The sequence below is a fragment of the Chroicocephalus ridibundus genome, chromosome 9 (assembly GCF_963924245.1).
Source record: "Chroicocephalus ridibundus chromosome 9, bChrRid1.1, whole genome shotgun sequence".
Taxonomy (NCBI): Eukaryota; Metazoa; Chordata; class Aves; order Charadriiformes; family Laridae; genus Chroicocephalus; species Chroicocephalus ridibundus.
Window position 1 is genome coordinate 29717815 of NC_086292.1, and position 22045 is coordinate 29739859.

The 22045-nt window shown below is 42.6% G+C and overlaps 1 protein-coding gene across 2 annotated transcripts in view; it reads right to left on the reverse strand.

Annotated features, from left to right (window-relative positions):
• Positions 1–13494: 13494 nt before the first annotated feature.
• Positions 13495–22045, reverse strand: part of PSTPIP1 (proline-serine-threonine phosphatase interacting protein 1) — a 57536-nt gene continuing 48985 nt past the window's right edge. The window contains exons 12-15 of one of the 2 annotated variants that reach the window (XM_063347101.1): positions 21033–21117; positions 19414–19484; positions 17754–17851; positions 13495–15775 (exon numbers count right to left, since the gene is read on the reverse strand). In XM_063347101.1, coding sequence (XP_063203171.1) covers positions 15644–15775; positions 17754–17851; positions 19414–19484; positions 21033–21117 — 386 coding nt within the window. In that variant the 3' untranslated portion in view covers positions 13495–15643. Of the gene's footprint in view, positions 15776–17753; positions 17855–19413; positions 19485–21032; positions 21118–22045 lie in introns of both variants that reach the window. The other variant, XM_063347100.1, reaches the window with a different exon arrangement.

Below are 22045 nucleotides of genomic sequence, written 5' to 3' on the forward strand. Positions count from 1 at the left end.
CTAGTGTATTTGTTCAAATGGAGTCCCAGTGTGCTAGAAGCATAAGCTCTAGCACGAAAGCACTAGTTTTAAGTGGCTTCACTTAAATAGATCTGTATTTAAGGCTTGGTGGAAGCTTGATTGTATCATATGTGTTCTTTTTATTTGAAACAATACTAGAGAAACACAACTTGGTTGAACTTGGTGGAAAGTTAGCATCATGTGAATGCAATTAAGGAAGAATCTGTCACCTCCCAACAGCAGTGGGGAATAGCAGTACTATAACTGCTGTATGTTAATTATGCATTAATGTGTCTGTGTTATTCAGATGCTTAGTCACTGCTTTGCTTTCTATGGCTTCAGTTGAATCATTCTTTGCAGCAACCAGGAATGTTCAGAATTTCTACTAGTTGCTTATGTGCTTTATCAAAGTAGACTTGGTCAGCCAAAGTGACATCAGCATACCCAAAGAAACATCACTCAGGAAAAGATACTTCTAATATGCGTGGTCTGTTCTTAAGGCCAATGTATCTTGTGGGGCATTTAAGTTTATCAGAGTTGTTACACTGCTATAGAAGTATACTTCTGGAATTCTATATTAATTTCTAATGGTGGGTTTCAGATGATGGTGCCCTTGGGGCTTAGATTTTCATTCTTAGTGTGGTATGTGGCTTAATAACCTGAAGGGCCCCCTGGAACTCTGGTGTTAAATTTCCTGGAAGTGGTAGCAAGCCTATTAACAGAATCCGCTATCAGAAGCGTTCATGAATTTAAGGATTATCTGAATCCTGTTGTATTGCGTATTTTAGAGATACTTGGTGAGATCACAGTCTAATAAGATTGAGACCACCCTGGTTTGTAAGAATCAGACATGGGGAGGTTTTAAAACAGGCTTCTGTATTGCACAAAACAAAGCTAAGGATGCTTCAAAAAGTAGTCGGCTCTTACTAGCTACAGGGCAGAAAAGCTCCACAGTCAAGAGCCTGAAGATACCTCTTTGAAGTGAGGATAGTTATGGAGAGATTACAGTCCATGTATTTGTTAATCTTGCTGAAAGACATGGGTTTGTAGAAGAGATGATTTGACAGTGTAGCACCAAGTACTTGCTTGTAGATCACCAAACCCCCAAACTTGCAAGGGTATAATACATTGCATTTTGTATGTATGAAGTTGGGAACAAGTGGTAGGTATGTCCTTAGTAGTCATACTACAGCTGTATTCATGTCTGAGCTGACTGGTTTTACTTTGTAGAGTCTTTGAATATCCTGTATTGTACATGTGCTTGGGTTGCTGTGTGCTAATTAGCGCAAACAGTGGGATTTGTACTCAAATAAGGAGGCATACGCAAGTTTTTATGTAGGGATTGAAATATAATGCTTGTTTCTGACACCATACCTTCTGTCATCACTTCCAGTTACGTAGACTTCCTGAATTCTGAAGGTGATCAGAAGCCAGACAGCTTAAATACTTGTTACTGGTTCAGTATAGTTTAGTTTGGTTAATGTTGACTGTTAACCATAGTAACTACAAGACTTGGATTGGCTATAAGTCTGTTCTGCTTAGAATTCCAGAACTGCAAACTGATCTGGCAGGCTTCTGAAATTCAGTCTTCAGTCCCAGTATAACTTTGGAGAATTTCTTAATCTTGACTCCTGTAGAAAAGGAGACAGTTTGATATTAAAGGCAGATAACAAATGTGAGGCTTATCTAGCTTTAGTTCATATATCTGTGTCCTGTTAAAAGCTTTAAACAATGAAAACAAAGCAGGTTGTTCTGCTTGTCAAAGGAATGCTGTTACTGTGTGTTATAGACTGTAAAAGTGCAGGTGTAGTTTGTTACACCCATTCATGGAACTGCTGGTCTGTGTACTTATTTCAGTAGAAACTGTGGCTTTCTTAATGTTTGGCTTTGCCCATGGTAAAACAGCACTATATTTGGGTGAATATAGAGAGAACTTACTCCATTGTAAATATATTAAAACACTAATATTAAAATGTGTCTCGATATGCTGAGCTTCTTGCTGTTCATGTGAGGACTATGTCTTCCTTATACTTAAAGACCCTTGATTTCTCCTAGAACTAAAGTATGCATTTTCAAAAGCCTGTTTGGTGTCTGAGAAGAGCTTCTACTACTCTTCTGGCTGAATTCCCACGTATGCTGGATCCAGGCTGCCTGCTACTGTTACTAAAACTCTGCTCTTAGCAGGCTATTCACCTACTAAGAAAGATGACAGTAGAAGACTAGACTTCTGTTCTGTAGGTGAAAGTGTGCTATTACAAACTGTTTCTCTTGTAGAGAGCTGGTGAATCCATATGCCTTTCTGCTTTGTTCATTGCTGAACAGTCTAAGCAAGGTTTGCATTCTAGCTTTCTCTTCACCTGAGTCAGAAGGTTTGCATTGCAATGAGATTTTGTTTTTTAAGTTTGGTGTGTTTTTTGATGTTGAACAAGGAACCACATTAGTATTTAAGAACAGTGGAAAAGTCTAAACAACATGGGCCTGTCCATCAAGTAATACTTTGATAAGCAGGTTTTCTGCTTTTAAGTTACCTTAAAGGAAGGAGGCACTTCTTCCTGTTAAATGAAGTTATACCATAATGAAACTTGGGCTCCTGTGAACATTCAAAGGAATATTTTCCAGTGCAAACTTCATTGTCATAGTGAACAACCCCCAAAAAAAAGAAACAAGAAAAAACTAAAAACTTAGGTGTAAGCAAGATAGAAGAGCTTTTCTTTCCTGTAGTGCATTTTCAGTTGCTAGTTGTTTTTCTAGCTGTTACTGTTGAACCCTGTTTAGCATAGGACTTTAATCTGCACTGTAGCATCAAGTTACCTCCACTAACTAGTTTGAGATAAGCTCAAGTAACAAAGACAGCATGCAGTTTAATATGGGCTACTTAAGTTTAATGAGAAAAATTCCATAAATCAACCTGTGCTTAATTAATGCTAGGAGTACCACAGGTCCATTGCTTCTAGTACCAGCTAGTTTGGTTTGCTCAATAGTGTAGTTTAGTAAATAGTGCTCAAAAATATCATTTGTAGTGTAGACTCTATCTAAGCCTTGTGTTAGTTTGACTTGCTCAGTATCTCTGATCTGTGCTATTGTCCTTCATCTTTCTCACTGCCCCTTTTCCTGTGTTTCCTAGCTAGTTTATACTCTTGAAACTTAAATTTGAACACCATTCTCATTAATGCTTTAAATATGAATTCTTAATTTCTCCTTCAACTTTAGCATCACTGATTAACTGCTGCCACCTTTCTTCTTCAGACACATCATCTGCTTGTATTAACAATGTTTAAGGTCAGTATTCTAGCAAAGGGAATATTAGTTTTCCTCCTTTCCTCTTTGGGGAAATCTCTCGGGTATTTGAAGAACTGCATCCAGTTCTGGGCTCCACAGTTCAAGAAGGACAGGGAACTGCTGGAGAGGGGACAGCAAAGGGCTACAAAGATGATTAGGGGATTGGAACGCCTCTCTTGTGAAGAAAGGCTGAGGGATTTGGGTCTCTTCAGTCTGGAAAAAAAACAACTGAGGGGGGATCTTATAAGTACTTAAAGTGTGGGTGTCAGGAGGATGGGGCCAGTGGTGCCCGGTGGGTGACAGGACAAGGGGTAATGGGCACAAACTTGAGCATAGGAAGTTCCACCTAAACATGAGAAGGAACTTCTTTCCTGTGAGGGTGTCAGAGCCCTGGCACAGGCTGCCCAGAGAGGTGGTGGAGCCTCCGCCTCTGGAGACATTCCAAACCCACCTGGACGTGTTCCTGTGCCACCTGCTCTGGGTGACCCTGCTCTGGCAGGGGGTTGGACTAGATGATCTCCAGAGGTCCCTTCCAACACCACCATTCTGTGATTCTGTGTAATATATTTTCTGTAACTGTTGAAAGAAAAAAATCATAGGCTTAAATTGCAGCAAGTGAAGTCAGGTTGCTACATCAGGAAATACTTTTTTTTTTTTTCCACTGAGAATGAATAAGCTTTGGATTGCGTTGGCCAGGTATGTTAGTGTCACTGTAGTTTCTGATATGCTTGTATCTGCCAGTGATTTTTAGGGGACAGGGGATGACCTAGTTTCGTTGCAGCTTTTTTTTCCTTGGCTTCTGTGTCTGACATTTTCAGTTCCTGTTTGCATTTCCTCTTGGCTATCTTGTAGCTGGGTATAAGGCAATCCTGCTACTATTTTAGCAAGCCAAGTGTTGCATTTCTTAGTTTTTAAGATGTAGCTGGCTGCTCCCAAGAGGTTTCCCCTGTGTATTTTATGCAATATGTAGGATGTTCCTACCCCCCTCCTTAATCTGATGCAACTTGTCTACTATAGTGCAGAATGTACAAAAATTTAGCTCTGTTACAGTAAGATCTTGCAACACGGGAAATACAGAACCAATAAATAATCTTTGATACCTGTTGATAAGCTTGATAGAAGCTCTGTAGGACTGATTATGCTGTAGTACATTGATTACACTTCCATGTTTCACTATGCTATCAAGTGCTGATAATGCTATCTACGAAGTGTAGCTACTTCTTTTCAGCAGTTACTACTTCAGCCAGTGAAGCTGTTAATACTAGCAACACTGGGTGATTTGGGGAGAGAGAAAGGTTGGTGTTTCTATTTAAGGTGGTTGCTGGGTATTTTCTGTGTGTTGCTTGCCAGAACTTTGATTTCCAGCTTCAAACAGCTAGCAGTATGTTTAGTTCACCCTGGCTGCGCAGCTGAAGTGGATGCTCATCCAAACCACCTGGGTCTGGTGCCTTCTGCTGAAGAGTCACTGAGCTCTCAGTACAGAGGGCATAGCAAATTACTCACAGAATGATTGAACATGTGTATGCTTCCTGGAGCACACAAGTGTGTAGCTTGCCTGCAGCAGCAAGCCTAACCTGATCCAGAGCTTTTTAACACATGGGATTAGAATTGCCTTAAGGGTGTTTTTTAATTGAGCTTTGTTTCTTCTTGCTGCTATTCAAGTGACTTCTCAGTACATTGCAGTGCAAGTCCTGTGATTACTGCCTTTCAGCAACATAATACAAGGCTCATGAGAATTTGTCTCATTCAGACTATAGTCTAGTAAGGCATGATCAGGTGTGTGTCTTATTAAACAGGGAAAAAATGGTCTAACATGCTCAATTTATTGAAGTTAGTAAAAAATCTGTCTCGATTACAGCAAGAGGACAGCTCAGGAGATTTTTCAGTACTTGAAGTTTCAGTTGAGATTTGAGATAAGTACTTGTGATAATAGTAGTAGTGATAGCCTTCACAATACAGTTAATAGATCTTGTAACTGACTTAATCTTATGCCTGAGATAAATCCCACTGAAATCCAATAGAAGTCTCCAAGTGCAGTGCATCTTGGGTTTTCCTGTGTGCTATGTCCTTGTAGCACAAGCACACGCTTGGATGAATGCAGTGCTTAGCAGACTGTCACCTGAGCTGCTAAATTTTTCAATTTTTGCTCTTCAGTGCCACCCTTGCTGATCAGAACAGCTGCCCTTCATACATATAATAAGTCTACTTCCACATCCTTTTTTAAAAGTCATCTTGCTAATCTTTTCCTTGCTGATCCCTGCACCTTTTCATAGCTGATCTGTTTCCTTTGGATCTGTATTGGGTATAGAAAGGTCTTTTGGGGGCAAGTAAACATGATGTATGCTTGGGATGTTGCTAAAAGGCAAGAGAGCAACCTGACATCTATACTGCATCTAAACTGGTGCTGGCTCAAAGCTTCTCCTGTCTGCCAAACTGCTAAATGATACAGCAACCTACAAAGCAGCAACAGTATTTGTTGGTTGCTGTAGGCTGTGCGTGGCTGTTGGGTGATAAGATGCTGGCACTCTTACCCTGTTTCCCAGTGTCTCACATTCTCATATTTCTGGACTGCTTCAGCACTAATATTTCACTTCTATCATAGGGCTGTCTTTCTTGGATTTGCTGTTTGTCCATCTCTTTGGTGATACTGTTCAGTATTGTGACTGATCAGGAGAGAGCAAAATCTCTGAGCAAAATACCAGAATTGCATTGTTGCTGCTTTTTGGAAGTCTAGGCTGATCTGATTTTGATGGGGCAGTGTCATAATTTGCCATGTCCTACATAGCAGTAGGTGTAAACTTTGCCCTTCTACTTCCAGGTGAAAGGAATATCTGCAAAAAAAAAAAATACTGAGGTAGTCCTGCAACAAGTCATGTTCCCTTCATATAGTGTATCACAAGGATTAGTGCTCAAAAACAAGGGTAAATTGCCAGGCTACTTGTTACTAGATAGAGGAGAAGGCAGTGCTGGGGAAGCAGGAAGCACAGCTGTAGGGCTACTCCTTGGCCATGCGTTCCCCCCCAGGCAGGTTTAATGGCCTGACAGCTGTCTGCGGTAGCAGAGGTAAACAGGAGATGCAGAGTTTGCCCACCTGTTTCTTTACCTACTCACCATGGCAATTGCCTTCATGGTACAGGTTTTGTTTTCATGATAACATATTTAGTCCAGGCATATACCCTTGACTTAGTCCTTGCTGTGACTGCAGTGATCTCTGACGGATCTGTGCCTGGCAGCAGCTGTTATTTCCTTCCACGTCTAGACTCCAGGATAGCTGTTCAGCTGTATTGTGTTGTGGATTTACACTGCAGATGAACATCAAGTACAGTTTACCCATAAACTGAAAGCATGGATGGGTGTTGTAGACCAAACCTGGACACGAACTTTAACCATGCAAATGAGAGATGATTAGAGCTCAAGTCTGGTGACCTAACAGAGACTCACTTAGAGATCCTGCTGGAGCAAGCAAAGAAGCACTTCTGAAAAGTTACAACTTTTTAGCAGTATGCAATGGGCAACATTTTTCCTTTTTACTTCTCTTGACCCTGAATGGTCATGCTTCACATCAAAGGTTTTGAGTTCAAACCTCTTCTCTCTTTGCCAGAGAGAAGCCTGCAAACACGGGTTACTACTGGTAACTGCCACAGCAGTGTGGGGCCACAGAGCTATTCCTGTGGACGCTCCAGAGAATGGACAGCTTCATCCTGGACCTGTGGTGCTTCAGGCAGCAGCTCCTTTCACCAAATGGGCTCCTGCCTCATTTCAAATAATAACTAGCTTTTTTCCAGGATAACTGCAGTGTCAGACCTTTGCTAGCATCAGGCTATGACTGAAGAACTGAAATTCATTTTTTTCCATGCAAATAAAATGCTTAAGCAAACCACTGACTGGGGGGTGGTGGTGGTGAGGGCTTGGGAGCACCTAGGATGCCTTGTGTGCAAAAGCAGTCTGTTTTGTAGACCAAAGGAGGAAACTGCTTTTGAACAGAGTTCTGTGGTGGTCTGCTCTCCCCCTTTCCCCCCTCCCCTGCCTCCTGCTCAAGCCGTAACCCTCAGTGGGAGCTGTGATGAGTTGCACCTGGACTTTGGGGGATGGCTGGCAACACAGTCAAAACACTGCCTGGAGTGGGGACCTAGATATTTCGTTCCCATGCGAATGTAACTGTAGGTCAATTATCTTACCCTGACAAATGGTGGACAGACCAAGAGCCCTTTGAGCTCTCCTGCATGGTAGGGAGCTGCACACCAGGATCTCCCCGTGAGTGGGGACGGTCGCTTAAGACTCTACTCCTTGAGGTTGAGACATTCCTTTGCAGCAACAGACCCTTGGTAAGTGACTAATAGCGTGCTAAACTTTGAAATCTTAGCTCAGCGATATAAGGGATTGATTGTGCATATATAATCCTTTAGACATAAACTGTTGACCAAGTCTGGGCCTAGGATTGGATCCAGATACACCTAGACTCCTCTCTGAGAAGGAGTTTAGAAAGCAAGGGGGTCCTTTCTGAATCCTGTGACTCAAGAGGAGGGTCTCCCTGACAGCTTGTCTGACCCTGCCCTCTATGCGCTAAATAATTGAGTGTACCTTGCCATAAAATCTCATAAAACACTGTCACATTCACTACTAATTTTGTTAAATCACTGTTGTATATTAATAAATATTTAACTACTTCTCTCTTGTGAGTAAAGTTAATCACTATGCATGTGACAAGTTCTGAATTATTTTTTTCTACCTGGACAAAGGAAGCAGGAAGATATGAAATTAAGTCATGCTTGCCACTGTGTGAGGCTGCCAGCGAATTGGGTAAACAGGGGTAGTGTTCACATGCTCTCAAGTAAGAGCAAGAGAAGGCTATGTCATCTTCAGCAAAGACTGTGTTGTGTAGTCCTGTGCCAGGCCTCTACCAAACACCACACAGGCAATAGACAGGACTTCATTTCTTGGTGCATACTGTAGAACTAGACAGTCCTGGCACTTCTAGAACTCTGAGAATGCCCCATCCTTGGCAAACATGCTTGTTGCTAATAGTCCTGCAGTCCACAGCTCTTGCACTTTGAATACAATATCCATTTTAAAAGCTTAAAACCATCATCTTAGTCTGGCAGTGTTAGTATACATGGGTGGGAAATAAAGGTGTCAGCATCAAGAAATGGTGCGTTGAGGATACAGGACACAGACTGAGCAAACATAAGTTAAATTTAGGGCCTGTGCTGATAAGCGCTCTAGTTCAAAACGCTGGCACAGGACCCTGCAGAGCAGGGAGGATGTGTTTCTCAAGATCCTGTCTATCCCTAGAATAAGAGCTTCTCTTTGGTTTTGAATCCCCCCATGGCTGCTGAATTGAGCAGTGACCGTAGTAAAACCTTTAGCTGCCACTTAGCAGAACAAAGTCACTGTCGCTCATGTCTGCCTTCCTCATGAGGGGTTCAGACACAAGAAGGGCTGTGCAGCCCTTCTCTAAAGACAAAGCGTTTCTCACGTCTATCAGTGCATTGAAAGCTTTCTCATTCACACTTATGTTAACATTCTTATCCTGGGAAGGTTAAAGTTCACCAGTTTCCCAAGAAGTTCTTCCATGGACTGTTCGGCTTAAAATTTCAGAACAATTCTTCCATAGATGCAGCTGTTGAGCATTTGTGCCCTCGCAAAGTGGAAGGGAATGTACTAAACTCCCCCACACGCTCCCTGCATTGAGTGTGAGTGTTATCTCATGTCTGCAACCCCCTTCCCAAGAGCTCTCCAGTTGTATTACAAAACAGGCAATGACACTGTGTACAACAATATAATTTGTCCTTTTATCCAAGATTTTCCATTGTAAATATTGATCTGACCACCATCCAATGCTAGCTTGTTTAGACTGTGACTGGGATTGAATAATCACAAAAATACTTAGCGTGCTAGAAGGATTTTCAGCTCCTGACGTCAAGGTGCTTTACGAACTGCCCATGATGCATGGGGAAACTGCATGGAAACATGACTTTTTCAAGGTCATACCTTTGCTTTATAAAGTCAGTCACTTTTTTGTTAAAGGCTTTAGCCTGGGCTCTGTGAACAATCCAGATGTGTAATCCCACACTCTGGAAATTTCATTCAAGTTTAGGCTAGAATTTCTTTAGCTGTACTGTGTGGCCATCTACCCTGAGGCAGGGACTGCAGCAAATGCCAGAATTTCAAAGTCAAAGAGAATTTAAGTCAAAGCACCACTGATGCAGTTATAGTTCATTCAGTATTGCACCAATTAACATGCTGGCTACTTCTGCGTATTTCTGCCCTTGATTTGGTGGTTTAGTTGAATTATAGTAAGTGCAGCAAAGCTGGGATTATATGTGCTGTTCTGTGTTTTCATATCTGTACAACACTGTCTCTTTTAGATCTAATAAGTAAAATTTCTTCTGATTTCAAAGAACCTCTTAGGATAGCCCCCGCCGCCAGAGATACCCTCTTTATCCTTAAGAGGGTCTGTGGAAACCCCTGGTTGTAAAATGGTACATTCTAAGCCCAGTTCTGTTCACCTGGTGGCTTTGGAGGATTTTGTCTTTTCTCTTAGAAGTTTTGGGGATGGTGAGTCTGATTTCTCGCAATTTTGCTGGGAGGTCTTCATGATTTCTATGAGAGTTTTATGTCTAAAAGTAAGATTTAGTCTATGCTTTCAGTCAGAATACGACGACACTGTAAATCTGCCTTTTGGGTCCTTGTGTCAGACAGAAATGCCACAGCCACATGGCACACAGCAGTGGTGGGCGGCAAATCTGCTCTTAATGTTGCACCAAGCAGCTTTGTGCCAGCTCAGGTGTCAGCTGTCCTTTAATAGCTGGTAGAAGGACAGGATGAGCACTGTACCATGTGCACTAGCTAATTTAATGGAAATATCATTATCTGTCCTTTCAAATATGCACCGTGCATGATCCAGGAGTGCACAAATCTGGAAGTAACTATGGCTCTCAGCTTCCCTCATCCAAAACGTGAGCTAGCCACTGAAATGAGAGAATAGCTAACAAAGAATAGATAGTGACTAACAGTTTGACTAAAAGTTCTTTGCCCTTTCTATTGTTCCGCTTTCTCTCAGTAGATGGGGTGTTGTCATTTTGTTAATAACCTAGTCACAGGCAGGATGCTCATTCCTGCGCCTCTTCCAAAATCTAGTTACTCTACACAAGTCCCCTTTCCCCTATAAAAACCAGTCCATCAGCCCTGCAGGCCCCTAGCAGCCATTTACTCTCCAGAAGCCCCATGTGACCTAGCATCACAACTTTATCTCCTTCCTCCTCCTGAGGAGCAAAACCCCAGCTATTCTCTCTCCTTTCACCTCAGCTACAGTGAGCATGCCCAACGCATCACAGCTGCACTACAGAACCATCTGTGATGGGTACTGTTGTTAATTTAGGAAACCGGTGAATGCTGCTTGGTGGATGGCGGTGACTGGCCCTAATGCTGGTTTTAGTTTTGTTTTGTAACATCAGCTCTGTTTTACTTCAGAAGCTTCGCCACTTGGATGTGCCCATAACCCCATGGCAGCAAGGAGCTGTGGATCTCAGGGTGAAGGCCAAGATAAGGGCACCTTCCTGCTCTCCTTGCTCACTAGCAACGAGCGTGGTTCCTGTTTGAGGACACGTGAAGTATTGGTAGCTCTGTGGCTGGTAACTGCCATTGCTTTTCAGTGCCCCAGCCCTGCAAGCTGGAGAACAACAAAGCAAGGGAAAAGGGATGGTACTGAGCAACAGAGGCTGCTCTTCAGGCCTTTACGGTTTATTCTGTACTGCGCAGAGTCGTTGCCAGTCCACAGTGAAGGTTAACAGTAATCTTTCAGTGAGCAGACTATTTGTATAGTACTGATGTAAAGTCCTCTGGGTTCTCTAAGCCTGCACAGTTAAGGCAGCTAGCAATGATACAGCCAAGAGGTTACGCAGTACCAGAAAAGAAAGTGTATTAGTTACCCCCTGGTGCTTAGGTTAGATGTTTCTTACTGCCCAACCTGGCTCCTATTAGATACCACCTGATGCCTGGCTTGTAACGAATCTCCTTTTGGCATCTGTGTGCTTCCACTCAAACTGCATTCAGTAATCAGTGATGTCCGAGCTGCAATCAGGAGTCTTTGCGTAGAAAATTACCTCTGGAAACTCAGGCCTCGAATAAACCTCTTGAAGAAGCAAGACAGGGAGGGATCCAAGGTAAGAGTTGCTACTCTTTATATCTTGCGTATATGATATCTCAACACTTCAGCTGAAGTATGCCGGGGTTATTCATAATACAGAGTTCAAGCCATGGTCCTCAAGGAGGTGGCAAATGCTTCAAACCTTGAACAGCCACTGTGCTCCTGGTGTTGCTGACTGCTGAGCTGTAAAGACGTTGATTTCTTCCTTTCAGCTGACTAGTTGTAAAAAATGCTAGAAGCAAGCCACCGGTAGCAATGGAGCTGTGAGCTTGGCAGGAGGTCCCTTCTTTGTGGTTAAGCACCAACTCTGTTAGCTGTCCTAGAGCTGGGTCTCCTGGATCTCTCTGTTTCTAGTCTGACACTACTTTGACCAAGTTTTACTACTGGCTTGTGGGCTCTTAATACCATATGCAGCAGCTGAAATCTGTTCTGTGCAGAGATGGGCCTCACTCTGCTGTTGTAAATGTTTCCTAATTACGTATGGTTGTTGTTGGTTAAATGTTATTTTCAAACAGGTTTTCCTGTTCTGCTCCTTAATTAATAATAATATGGTAAAAGAAAATAATATGCGTATCTGAGTCTGGTTTAAGGGTTGGCTTGCCTGCTTCCAACCTTTGAATTCTTGTTGAGCTTAAAAGAATAATAGAACAGGTTAACGCTACACTTTTTCATATCAATCTCATGGCCATGTTCCTCAAATCCAAAATTTGTCTAGAAGAGCAGCAGGTGTCAAGCTCAGTCCCTTTCTATTCTGTTGTGGTTTGTGGGGGAAATGACTCCCAGTCTTTCTTGCTGGTTGTGTTTAATGGATAGATGATGCCCGTTTCTTATGGCCTAGGCAAAATTTCTAGAGTTAACAGTTACAGGTCTGAAATTGTTCAGCATTAAATACTTGTCGTCTGTTGCACAAGCTGACGTCCTGGAGTGCCAAGTCAAAAACAGCTCAGTAACTTTATTGTAACTTCTCTTTAATCAGTTTGTCTGTATATACATACTAGCCACAGGCTATAGGTTCCGCCCTTTCAGAACAGCTGGCAAATGGTGTTCCTTGCTCTCTGGGAACAGCTTCTTGTGTCTGAGCCCACCCAGAGCCAGAGCAGTGCCAGTAAGGAAGTAGTCTGAAATAGGAATTAACTTGACAAACGCACAACTTTGTTTGCCACTGTTGTTTTCTCCCTACGTGTTGTTTGGCAGCTCCTTGCCAAAAAATGGTAGCCCAAATGAAAGTGGAGGCATATCAGAAGTGTTTGTCCAAAAAGAATTTCAGCCAAAAATGTTGGAGTTAGTTTAAGAATGTCTCCCACTAGAAAGGGCCCATTTCAGTTTCCCGTCTTACCTGAAAATTAAATGATTACTTGAGTGGGTCAATGTTGTTGCTCAAGTGTTACCAAACTGGAGAGGAAACATTGTTATTAAGGTAATATTATTAAGGCAGTAACCTACGTTTGACTTTCCTGCTTTTCCTACTGATGAGGGGGGTGGATGGCACCTAAAGTGTGGGTGTACTCAAAGGGTGTGGGTATTTCTTGATATCTCTACTTCTATTTCTGACAAGTGCTGCCACACTGATAGGGCAAACTGCCCTATGGCTTGCTAGCTGCTTATCAGCCGAATTCTTCAATGTAAAGCAGAGGAATCATGAGAAAACATTGCTGCTGCTTTTTCATTTCCTGAACAGTCTGGAGTTAGCAAGTGGGACCCAAATGCTATTACACTATATCTATATCTATAGCCTCTTGCACTTACAACAGTATTTACTTGACTGAAGAAGAGATAGGTAGAAAGGAAACCAGTTTCCTGAGTTTAACAACAAAAATATGAAATGATTTGATGGGGTAGAAACAGCAGTCACCATTCCACTAGCTGTCTGTCAGTGACGTAGACCATGTAGCACATGTAAGCAGAGATGATCTGTGACAAGATTTCAGGGTAACCCGGACTGGATACTGCAGTGTCTTGTGTGAGGCTGTCTGGGCCCCCAGAGAGGCGAGGAGTCTTAGCAAAAATCCATGTGTCGCACGTAATTAGAGGCAATGCATTTCGAAGGTTTATTTTTTTCCCTTTAATTAAGATAAACTACAAAATATCCACCTAAATTTATTTAAGTAGTTATTGGTTTATTATAGTTCTCTTCATGGAAAACTGAGTGTTCAAGAAGCAAATATATTAAATCTCTCATACTTTAGATTTCCTCTCATGCTGTACACAAGAAGCGATGTTGTAGTTGTCTCTGACAGCTACCATTTACAGTGTGGTGGCCTAGTTGAAGGCTGTTGTGGACCATCTCTGTCACTGTTCAGTTCAGATGTGGTCACGGAAACCTGTTGTTAACATCTTCAGCCTGAATGAGCACTACTGTTCATACAACCGAGTGCCGTAATTACCATTGAAGTTCCTGCAGTTCCTCTGAGCCTGTGCTAATGCGAGGTACTAAGAGCTCGTCATCACTGATGCAGATGTGCTGCATAATAACTTGGGGAAATGTGGGAAAGACAAGTGGTTTTGTGCAAAGGACTGCAGGGAAGTAAAGAAAAGGGGCCTGCAGCAACTTCTATTCCATTCTTGAAGCAAGAAAGTAGAATAAGGTATTGCAAGTGCCTCTGACCTTCATTCTGTTTCATTTAAGGAATAATTGCATTGACCATTATGGCTTTTTCTTTGTCTTTCCTGCTGTGTCTTAGCCAACAGTTCTTCCCTGCTCCGTGCCTTTTGGATAGCAATTTGATTAATTTTCATTGACTCAGTTCAGTTTTAAGACCTGAAACCTTGGCAAACAAGGTTATTCTGCCCCCAGAAACAGCGCGCTCTGCTTCAGATTAAATCACTGTTTTTTATTTTTTTTAACCATCATGAAATACTGAATAGGGAGGAGGGGCAGAAAGTACCTATCGATCCCTTGGTAAGTACTGTGGCAGTTGGAAACGTTCTTAAACGCTAAACTAGAAAGACTGATAGAGCTGAAATGTGTGAAATACAGTGAACCTGCACAGTGTGACTTCTCTAAAGAGGGTTTGTTGAAGAACAAGCACATTAAAAGTGCCTGGAAAGGAACCAGGACATGTCTATGCCAGCAATCCCAGAGATGCAGAGGCTGTAGATAGCAGTTAGAGACAGAAGAGCCTGTGGACAGAAGAGCAGAGGATCAGCCAGGGGGAAAGAGAAGTTGAAAGGAGAATGCACTCATGACATGGGTATGCAAATTGCAGAGGAGGTAATTGGCACTTCTCTCTAGTGCTCAGAGGAAGAGGGATCAGGGCAGTGCAGCACTGCTGGAGGCTTTGCTTATTTGTTGGGTTTGTTGTTGTTTTTTTAAGTGTGAAAAATCCCAGGGAGGTATCAGGGAAACTATCCAACCAAGGCAAAAGCAAGCCTTGGGCTCATCATCTGTCCTTATTTTGCTGCCCTGGAATCCAGTGCAAAGGAGAGCCATGGATAGCATGAGTTTCATTGTGTTAGGAGATGTCCGTGATGGGGAATGCCTTACGTTTTCTTGCTACTGATGTGTCTCGGTCCTTTGGGTGCTCCTCTCTACCTGCATTCATTGTTTTTCATATTTTCATCAGTGACTGATAAAGAATAGTGCAGGGTTACCCACCTTTCTCCCTGGTTCCCCACATGCTGAAAGAGGGCTGTTGAAAGGAACTTAAGAGAGCTTCTTCCTTGCTTTGTACAGCTAAGACCCTGCGACATCAAAGCTATCTGCTTTTTGAGTGTGCTTTGCACCCCACTATCAAAAATGCTTGCATGGCCTGTGCAGTGAGAGGAGAGGATCCATGGCAGAGAACATGGCTACTGTGACCATGAGAGTGGCTCATAGGCTGGCGGGAGGTGGTCCTCCATCCTGGAGAAACAGCACTTGCTTCCTTGATCTTTTTCCTTTAGTGCAGTTAAGTTCTGGGCAGGATTTTCCTCCCAGATTTGCCAAGCTTTGCAAGACTGATGGCAGCGCAGTGTGCTGAGGGTAGGAAGAACTGTGGTAAGAAGCGCAAGTCCTAGTCCTCTGAGGTGAAGACGGTTTTTGCAGACAGAGTAGGCCAGGATGTGCTGGGATGAGGCAGGAGGAAGAGAAAAGCGTGGTCAGTTGGTTATTTCCTGACTGGTAATTGTAGAAGACAGTATTATGGGTTGCCCTTGGTCATCTGAAGCAGACCTTGTGTGCTGTTTGTTTTCCATAATAGAATATTTGTAAAGTCTGGGGACTGGGCCTTCTTTCCATCAAAGCTTTTCAAGATAAGACCCTGGTACAAAGCCTCGCTGCCCGTTCCTTTCTGCTGTCCACCAGCCATCCTCGTTTTCTTCAATGACAACTACAATGTCTCCTTCACTGATGTCCAGTTCATCCATGTTCTGAAAGGAGACAGGGAAAGGAAATGTGGTGAGCCTGAGAGTACAGGAGGGCCCAAGCATGTATCTGATGGATTTTTTTTACCCTGCCTTTCATCAACAGTCTGCCAGTGTCCTTTGGGTTGGGAAAGAGCCTAGAATACCAGACAATGAGAGATTAAGCACTTACTAATATGGCTATTTCCTTAAAATCCTCAAATTTCCCCAGTCTCCATGGTGTCTCCTCTGGAGCAACTTGACTGTTGTATCGTTGGGAAAGGCTGGAAAGGGTTAAATACAACTGTCCTAAACCAGCTAACCTTGACCCTTTTGTAGTCTGCAGGTGTTGCTAAATAAAACAGTGCACAGCTTAATTCCCAAGGGAGATAAAAACATTGTCTCTACTAATCCGGGCTTTAAATAGGTTTCTCAGGTTTTTTTAATACGGAACAGAGGTGACCAGTGGAGGTACAGCGACTCTTCCTGAGATAGGTAACTTTTATCTCCGAGGCAAATGGAATAGTTGCAAGTAAGCTATTGCTGAGCTCTCCAGCGGCTATCAGTCCGTTCAGTGGTGCTGTCCTATTTTCCATAGGAAACCACTTTGCTACCCGCAGTGTGGTAAAATAGAAAACCGGGTAAGAGAGGCTTCCAGATATGTTTGATGCATCAGCTAAATCTAAATTTAATGTACCTGAATAGGTAAGAACAGACTCAAAAAGTCAGAGGCCTCAATATACAATATACTAAAAGTAGTAACAGGCTTTTTTCTCAGCAGGGAAAATCCATGTGTGTCATATTTTTAAGGCAAATCCTGGAGTAAAGATCTGACAGAGATCCAGCATTCTCCTCAGGGGAACTGCCATTAACAGTGAGGTAGTTTCAGCTGTGCTTGGGTGAAATTTCAGGCAAATAATAAAAGAGGGTTTAGAACAAAGCAAAACAAAGAACATACGATAAAGGTGTCAGAATACTGCTATACCTAAGAGAAAGCTCTCCTTTCCAGACCTTTCTCTGTTTTCATAATTTATATGGCTATCTGATTTTGTCACATGCCAGCATTTCTTCAGTGTTGGCTATTGATGGCAGGTCCCTTGGTGTGAGGGTCTCTCTGGACTGTAAAGTAAGACCTTCTGAGTGCTGCTCCTTCTGCTAGTCTAAAGCTAATAAAACAAACCTTTAAACTGGCATGTAATTAAATTGTAAAAGTCCCAATAGGGGAGGCAAGAGACCAAGAGGTTCTGGAGTCCATCTGAATAAGAAAATATTCATAACCGGTCCATTCATAACCTTTTACTACTAGTACTATGTCGAGGTAGGTCTGAAGCCAGTGAGAGCTCAATATCCCAGTTAAGGATGCAGGTTGCTCTTTATAACAGTCTTTTGGTACATGGACTACGTCCCCCGTGATTCTGCAACTTGCAATATGGTAGTACAGGAAAAGAATGTCACTTATGGGGATTCAGTCCTCTCCAGCATGGAGAGCACCTCAGTTGAAGCCAGGGTGTTAAACTGGAGCAGGACTCTCCAGATGATAGGTGAGATCAAATGGAGAAGAGTTCCTAGATAAGCATCTCTCTCATATTCTTACATGAGGAATCTATAGCCATTTTCCCTAGGAGAAGATTTCACAGATGTAAGTTCAGAATGCACAATACTGCATACTTAGCCATCATCCCCTAAAAAATAAAGTTTTCCTTGCGTTTGCAGTCTCCTGTATTTCTAGAAGGAGGTCGTAACAGCTCAGCACTAATTTAGGAGGGATTATGCTAATGTGATCACTTGCAAAAAATGTTATTGTTTCATCTTGAGGCAGCATGGTATAGTGATGTGCTCCAGGAACTGGCAGTTGGGATTGCTGGCTTCTGCATGTGACCTTGACCAATAATTCTCTAAGTAACACCTTAACACTCACAGAATTATCACTTTCAAGATGTCTGGATCAACATCATCTATTTTAAATCTGACGCTATGAAATATTTATTTTGAAGTCTTTCATTACCTGGGCTATGTAGTCATAAAGTACTCTGTAGTCGCGTGGTGACGTGATTCCAGCTTGTTCATTTACAAAAATCGGCGCATAGACTCCGTCTGTTTCCTCTGCTGGGGATGGGGGGCAACAAAACAAAAAAACCCACACAGAAACAAAGAGTTTGGTTGCTTATAAATGCATGGGATCATATGCAAGGGTTCACAAATACAAGGGTTTCTGTTCTCTCTCTGTCTGGAGATGTACATGTATAGAAAAGCTGCTGTGAACTGTAGGTAAAGTCTTGCACAAAAACTGTGTCCCATTGATTAGATGACAATACACCCATTGAACTTTGTGGGAGGTCAGAAACTAGCTTTAGGCTTGTCCAGGTTGGGAAAAATGTTTACCCTGCTAAAGCACAATCCAAATGGTCCAAAGAGGGAAATGCTGTGACTAAACTGGTTTAAAATGGTCGCTACAGGTGGTATAAAATTCTAGCAATTCAGTGACTTGTACAGGGCTTTTCTTTTTCCCTTGAGAAAAATGGAAAATATTGTGCTGATGCATCACCAGACATTTTCCAGTAGTTTCCATAGTTCCCAGATAGCTATTTGTCACTCACATAACTTTTGGGGAAGAGGTTGTTTTAATCCAGCTTGTCATAATTGGGGAAACCTCTTATTCCTTCCCAGCATCTGCCTGGGAGCTTCCCCTGCCGGTGAGGTGAGCGGAGGTTTCCCACATATGACTCCTTGGTGGGGACAGCTAAACCCATGTCCTGCTCTAGGGAGAACTGTCGGCTCCTTGACTTTTCAGATTTTGATAGACAAGCATGGGAGCAGCTGAAAAAGCTGAAGGCAGAGAATGTTTGCCATTCCTGTCTTGTCCGGGGAACGCTCTCTGCTCCATCCCCAGGCTATGAAAATTCAGCAGTAACTACCCTCAACTGCTCAACGTTGCTGCGTTGCCCTACATTTGCTGGAGCCTGAGCTGGTGCCTGGCAGGTCCAGCTGGTGTCTGATACCGCCGGAGAGTCTCCCCAGGCCGAGCACCAAATGCAGCAAGTAACATAGCCTGGGCTTCGTTTCTGGGTGCCCAGGCAGGCCTGACAAAGGAAATTGATTTGGGTATGTTTTAAAGCTGTTCTAAATCAGCTTTTTGTTTTCCTTTGGTAAGAATCACAGTTGAAATGTTTTTGGTTTAAGTCAAACCAATAAAAATGTTGTAAGCTGTTACTTTCTGCGTAGTCAAAATACTGTTTTAAATGTTGTCTGATAAATGCCTAGTTGCAAGGGTTACAATAAAGACAGTGTAACTGCGAAACAAGAGGCATATTTGCATTCATAAGGCATGAATCTGGTCTGTTAAAAACTTTAGGTATTCCCTTGGGCTTTTCAGAAGTACCGTACTCTACCTTAGGAGAAAACTATCATCTAAGTCAAACTGCATTGTTCTGAATGTACAGTTCCCCCTTGCCTAGACAGAGGTTTTGAAGATTATATGGATGATTTGGCACTTTAAACTGGGAAATCTGTTTAATACCCATCCAAGCTAAATTTGTTTCCAGACCACTCTTGACTGCCAACATGTGAATATCTGCTGTACCATTTCTGCTCCGTGTGAAAGCTTGATTTAACAATGTGATCTAAAACAAGCACATCTGGTAAACTTATTTCCTGAAGAGGCATACCAAGAGGAGGGGCTGAAGGAGTGACGCTTTCTGTGTTGTTTTTGCTGCTTCCGTGCAGTAGTCCAGAGAATCTGCAGGACCAAGAGAAACCAATGACAAAATGAGTGAAGAGGGCTGGGTATGAGCATTCCTTCGTCTCAGCTGCCTGACTCAACCTTCCCTCCATCTGCTGCAGCACTGGGTAGATGTCACCTCTTCCTGTGGCTGTCTGCTTTCATTTATGATGTAGATATATTTATCTTCAGTTAAAAATATATTTCAAAAACACAGCAGAATACTGAACCATCAGCCATCACTAAATTGTGCATAAAACGCATCAGGTGATAGTATTTTGTTGTTAATCCAAAGGCTCATGATGCAAAACTCCAATTATTTCACAATATTAATGTGATGAGAATTATCAGTGGTTTATAAGATATTACCATCTCTTTGTCTTTAGGGAAAACTCTGATACAATTTAAAACGCAAAGCTTGTGTAAAGAACCTTTTTAAAAACTCTGAGTTTAAGTGAATTTTTAATTTTTATTTTTTTTTAAATCTATCCCTAGTAATTTTCTATATCGCAGCTGGGTACAGGAGACTAAGTGAGAATGTGGGTTAGGACTCTCAAGCATAGGTAGAAATAGCATTGCATGCTTAAGGCATATTTAAAGGGTCTGATTTTTCAGCTGGTGAACACTCAATATTTCTGGAAAATGCACATCCGAACTCAGCGGTTTCTGAAAAACTCAGACTGAGTCTCTCTAGGCTGCTTACTCATGCAGAGCATGGTTGTATTCTAAATGGCAGCACAATTGTCTTCTGTAACTGTATAGGATGCAGCATTAGAACTCATTAGTATAGAACATCTGGATTCCGACTGAAAAACAAAGTATTGTGTATAAACCTTATCAGCTCACTAACAAGCCTGCACCACATTTTAAACGGGAGACCACAGCCCCCTCCTTGTCTTTGCCATGTAATAAGGCTTGTCAAAATATAAAGCTCTTCTGCTTTAAATACGATGCCATTCCCACTGTGAAATAGCCATTTAAGTATAAAATATTTAAACCAATAGATCTACCATGCTCTTCTGCTGATATAACTGCATCCATGCTACAGCATTTACCAGTATAAATAGATCAGAAAAAGAAAAATTGCCTCCCTAATCATCACAGTTATTCCGCTAAGTGTTTTTCGCTTTGGTCTAGCTGGAGAGAGCAGCTCTTTGTTGTGCTCAGCTGGGTGGTGCAGTGAGCCAGGAGGTATTGCTGGAAAAGACAGCTCTCCCCAGCCTTTGCTCCCAGCAAGATTCACCTTTGCCCTCTCCTGAACAAAGCGGTTTTGTTTCTGCGTGCCATGACTCACTAGGAAGGAGGAAATAAGTGAATGCTCTCCATTGCTGGCCAACTAATTGTTTTATGAACTCGTCCCCTGTCTCTCTTCCCACTAGGCCATGGCAAAATTACTCTGACCCTGGTTTTAATAGGTTTACTTCTGTCAAGTTATATTTATTGATATGTAGCTGCCTGTTGCTACAATGCAGGAAGTAGTAACTTTCCAGGTCCTGTTTCCTGTCATCATACGTTGCTGTTCATATGGAGAAATACCTATTCTGGGAGGCAAGGTTTGCCACTCACCTCTTCATCATCCCGCAAGACTGGGTTGGGCTGCTGTTGCTTCTGTTTGGTTCTCTGCTGTAGTAGTTCTCATATCCTATGGCATCTGCACCAGGGCAATAAAAATGAGATGTTCAAACAGGCAAAATTTTTTTCTCGCCCACCAGAATGCAACTGACAGTTGCGAGCATCAGGGGCTGCCGGACACGCTGCAGTACAGCCCCTGTCTGCGATCGCCTGCGATGTGGCTGGAGCAGCTCAGGGGGAGCGTGGGACTCCACAAAAGCCATTCAGGTGATTGTAAGCAGATATGTCCTTGATAGAAAGGCATGCCTGACCTGAGATGAGCACAGTCAAGGTCCTGAAGATCTATTCTAATAGCTGTGGCTAACCCTAATTAAGAAGGCAGTTTCCTCCATGACTATTTCCTCTGTTGCCTTAAAGCTCAGGATTTAAGGGAGCAGAGCATGGTCATTGAGAGCCTGGGACTGTGCTCATGATACAATTAGCTGCAGCGTGTTTTGTTTCTTTTTTTCTTAATGTATTGAGTCAGGAATTTTTGTCGGAGATGGGGACGTTTCTGAACATTATTGCCAGCAGCAATAACGAGCAATTTCCTGGTCTATGCTTGTGCTCGAGTGTCTCCCTAGCTTTCATATCTCCCCCATCCACCTCCTGAGAGCTGATCTGCTGTTTACCCAGAGATATTTGGGTTTGTTCTCTCAAACGCAGTTATGTTACAGTTCTTTCACTCTCCCCTATGGTGTCATTAAGGGTGAAATTGAGACCATTTCCAAGTCTAGTTTTACAGATGGATTTGTTTATTTTTCGTCTCACAGCTCCCCGTGTAGTTGCTTAGAGCTGGTGGCCACACACCCTTTCTGCCTGCTCTGTGTTAAAGCCAAACAAACATGAGTAAACTCCGGGATACTGTATTACCTCAGTTCTGATACCAGCAAGTTAAGAAACACATTGGACTTGGGCTAAAGGTTGTGTTGACTTTCTCACGTTGGCTCAGCCAAGATCAGAAGCCT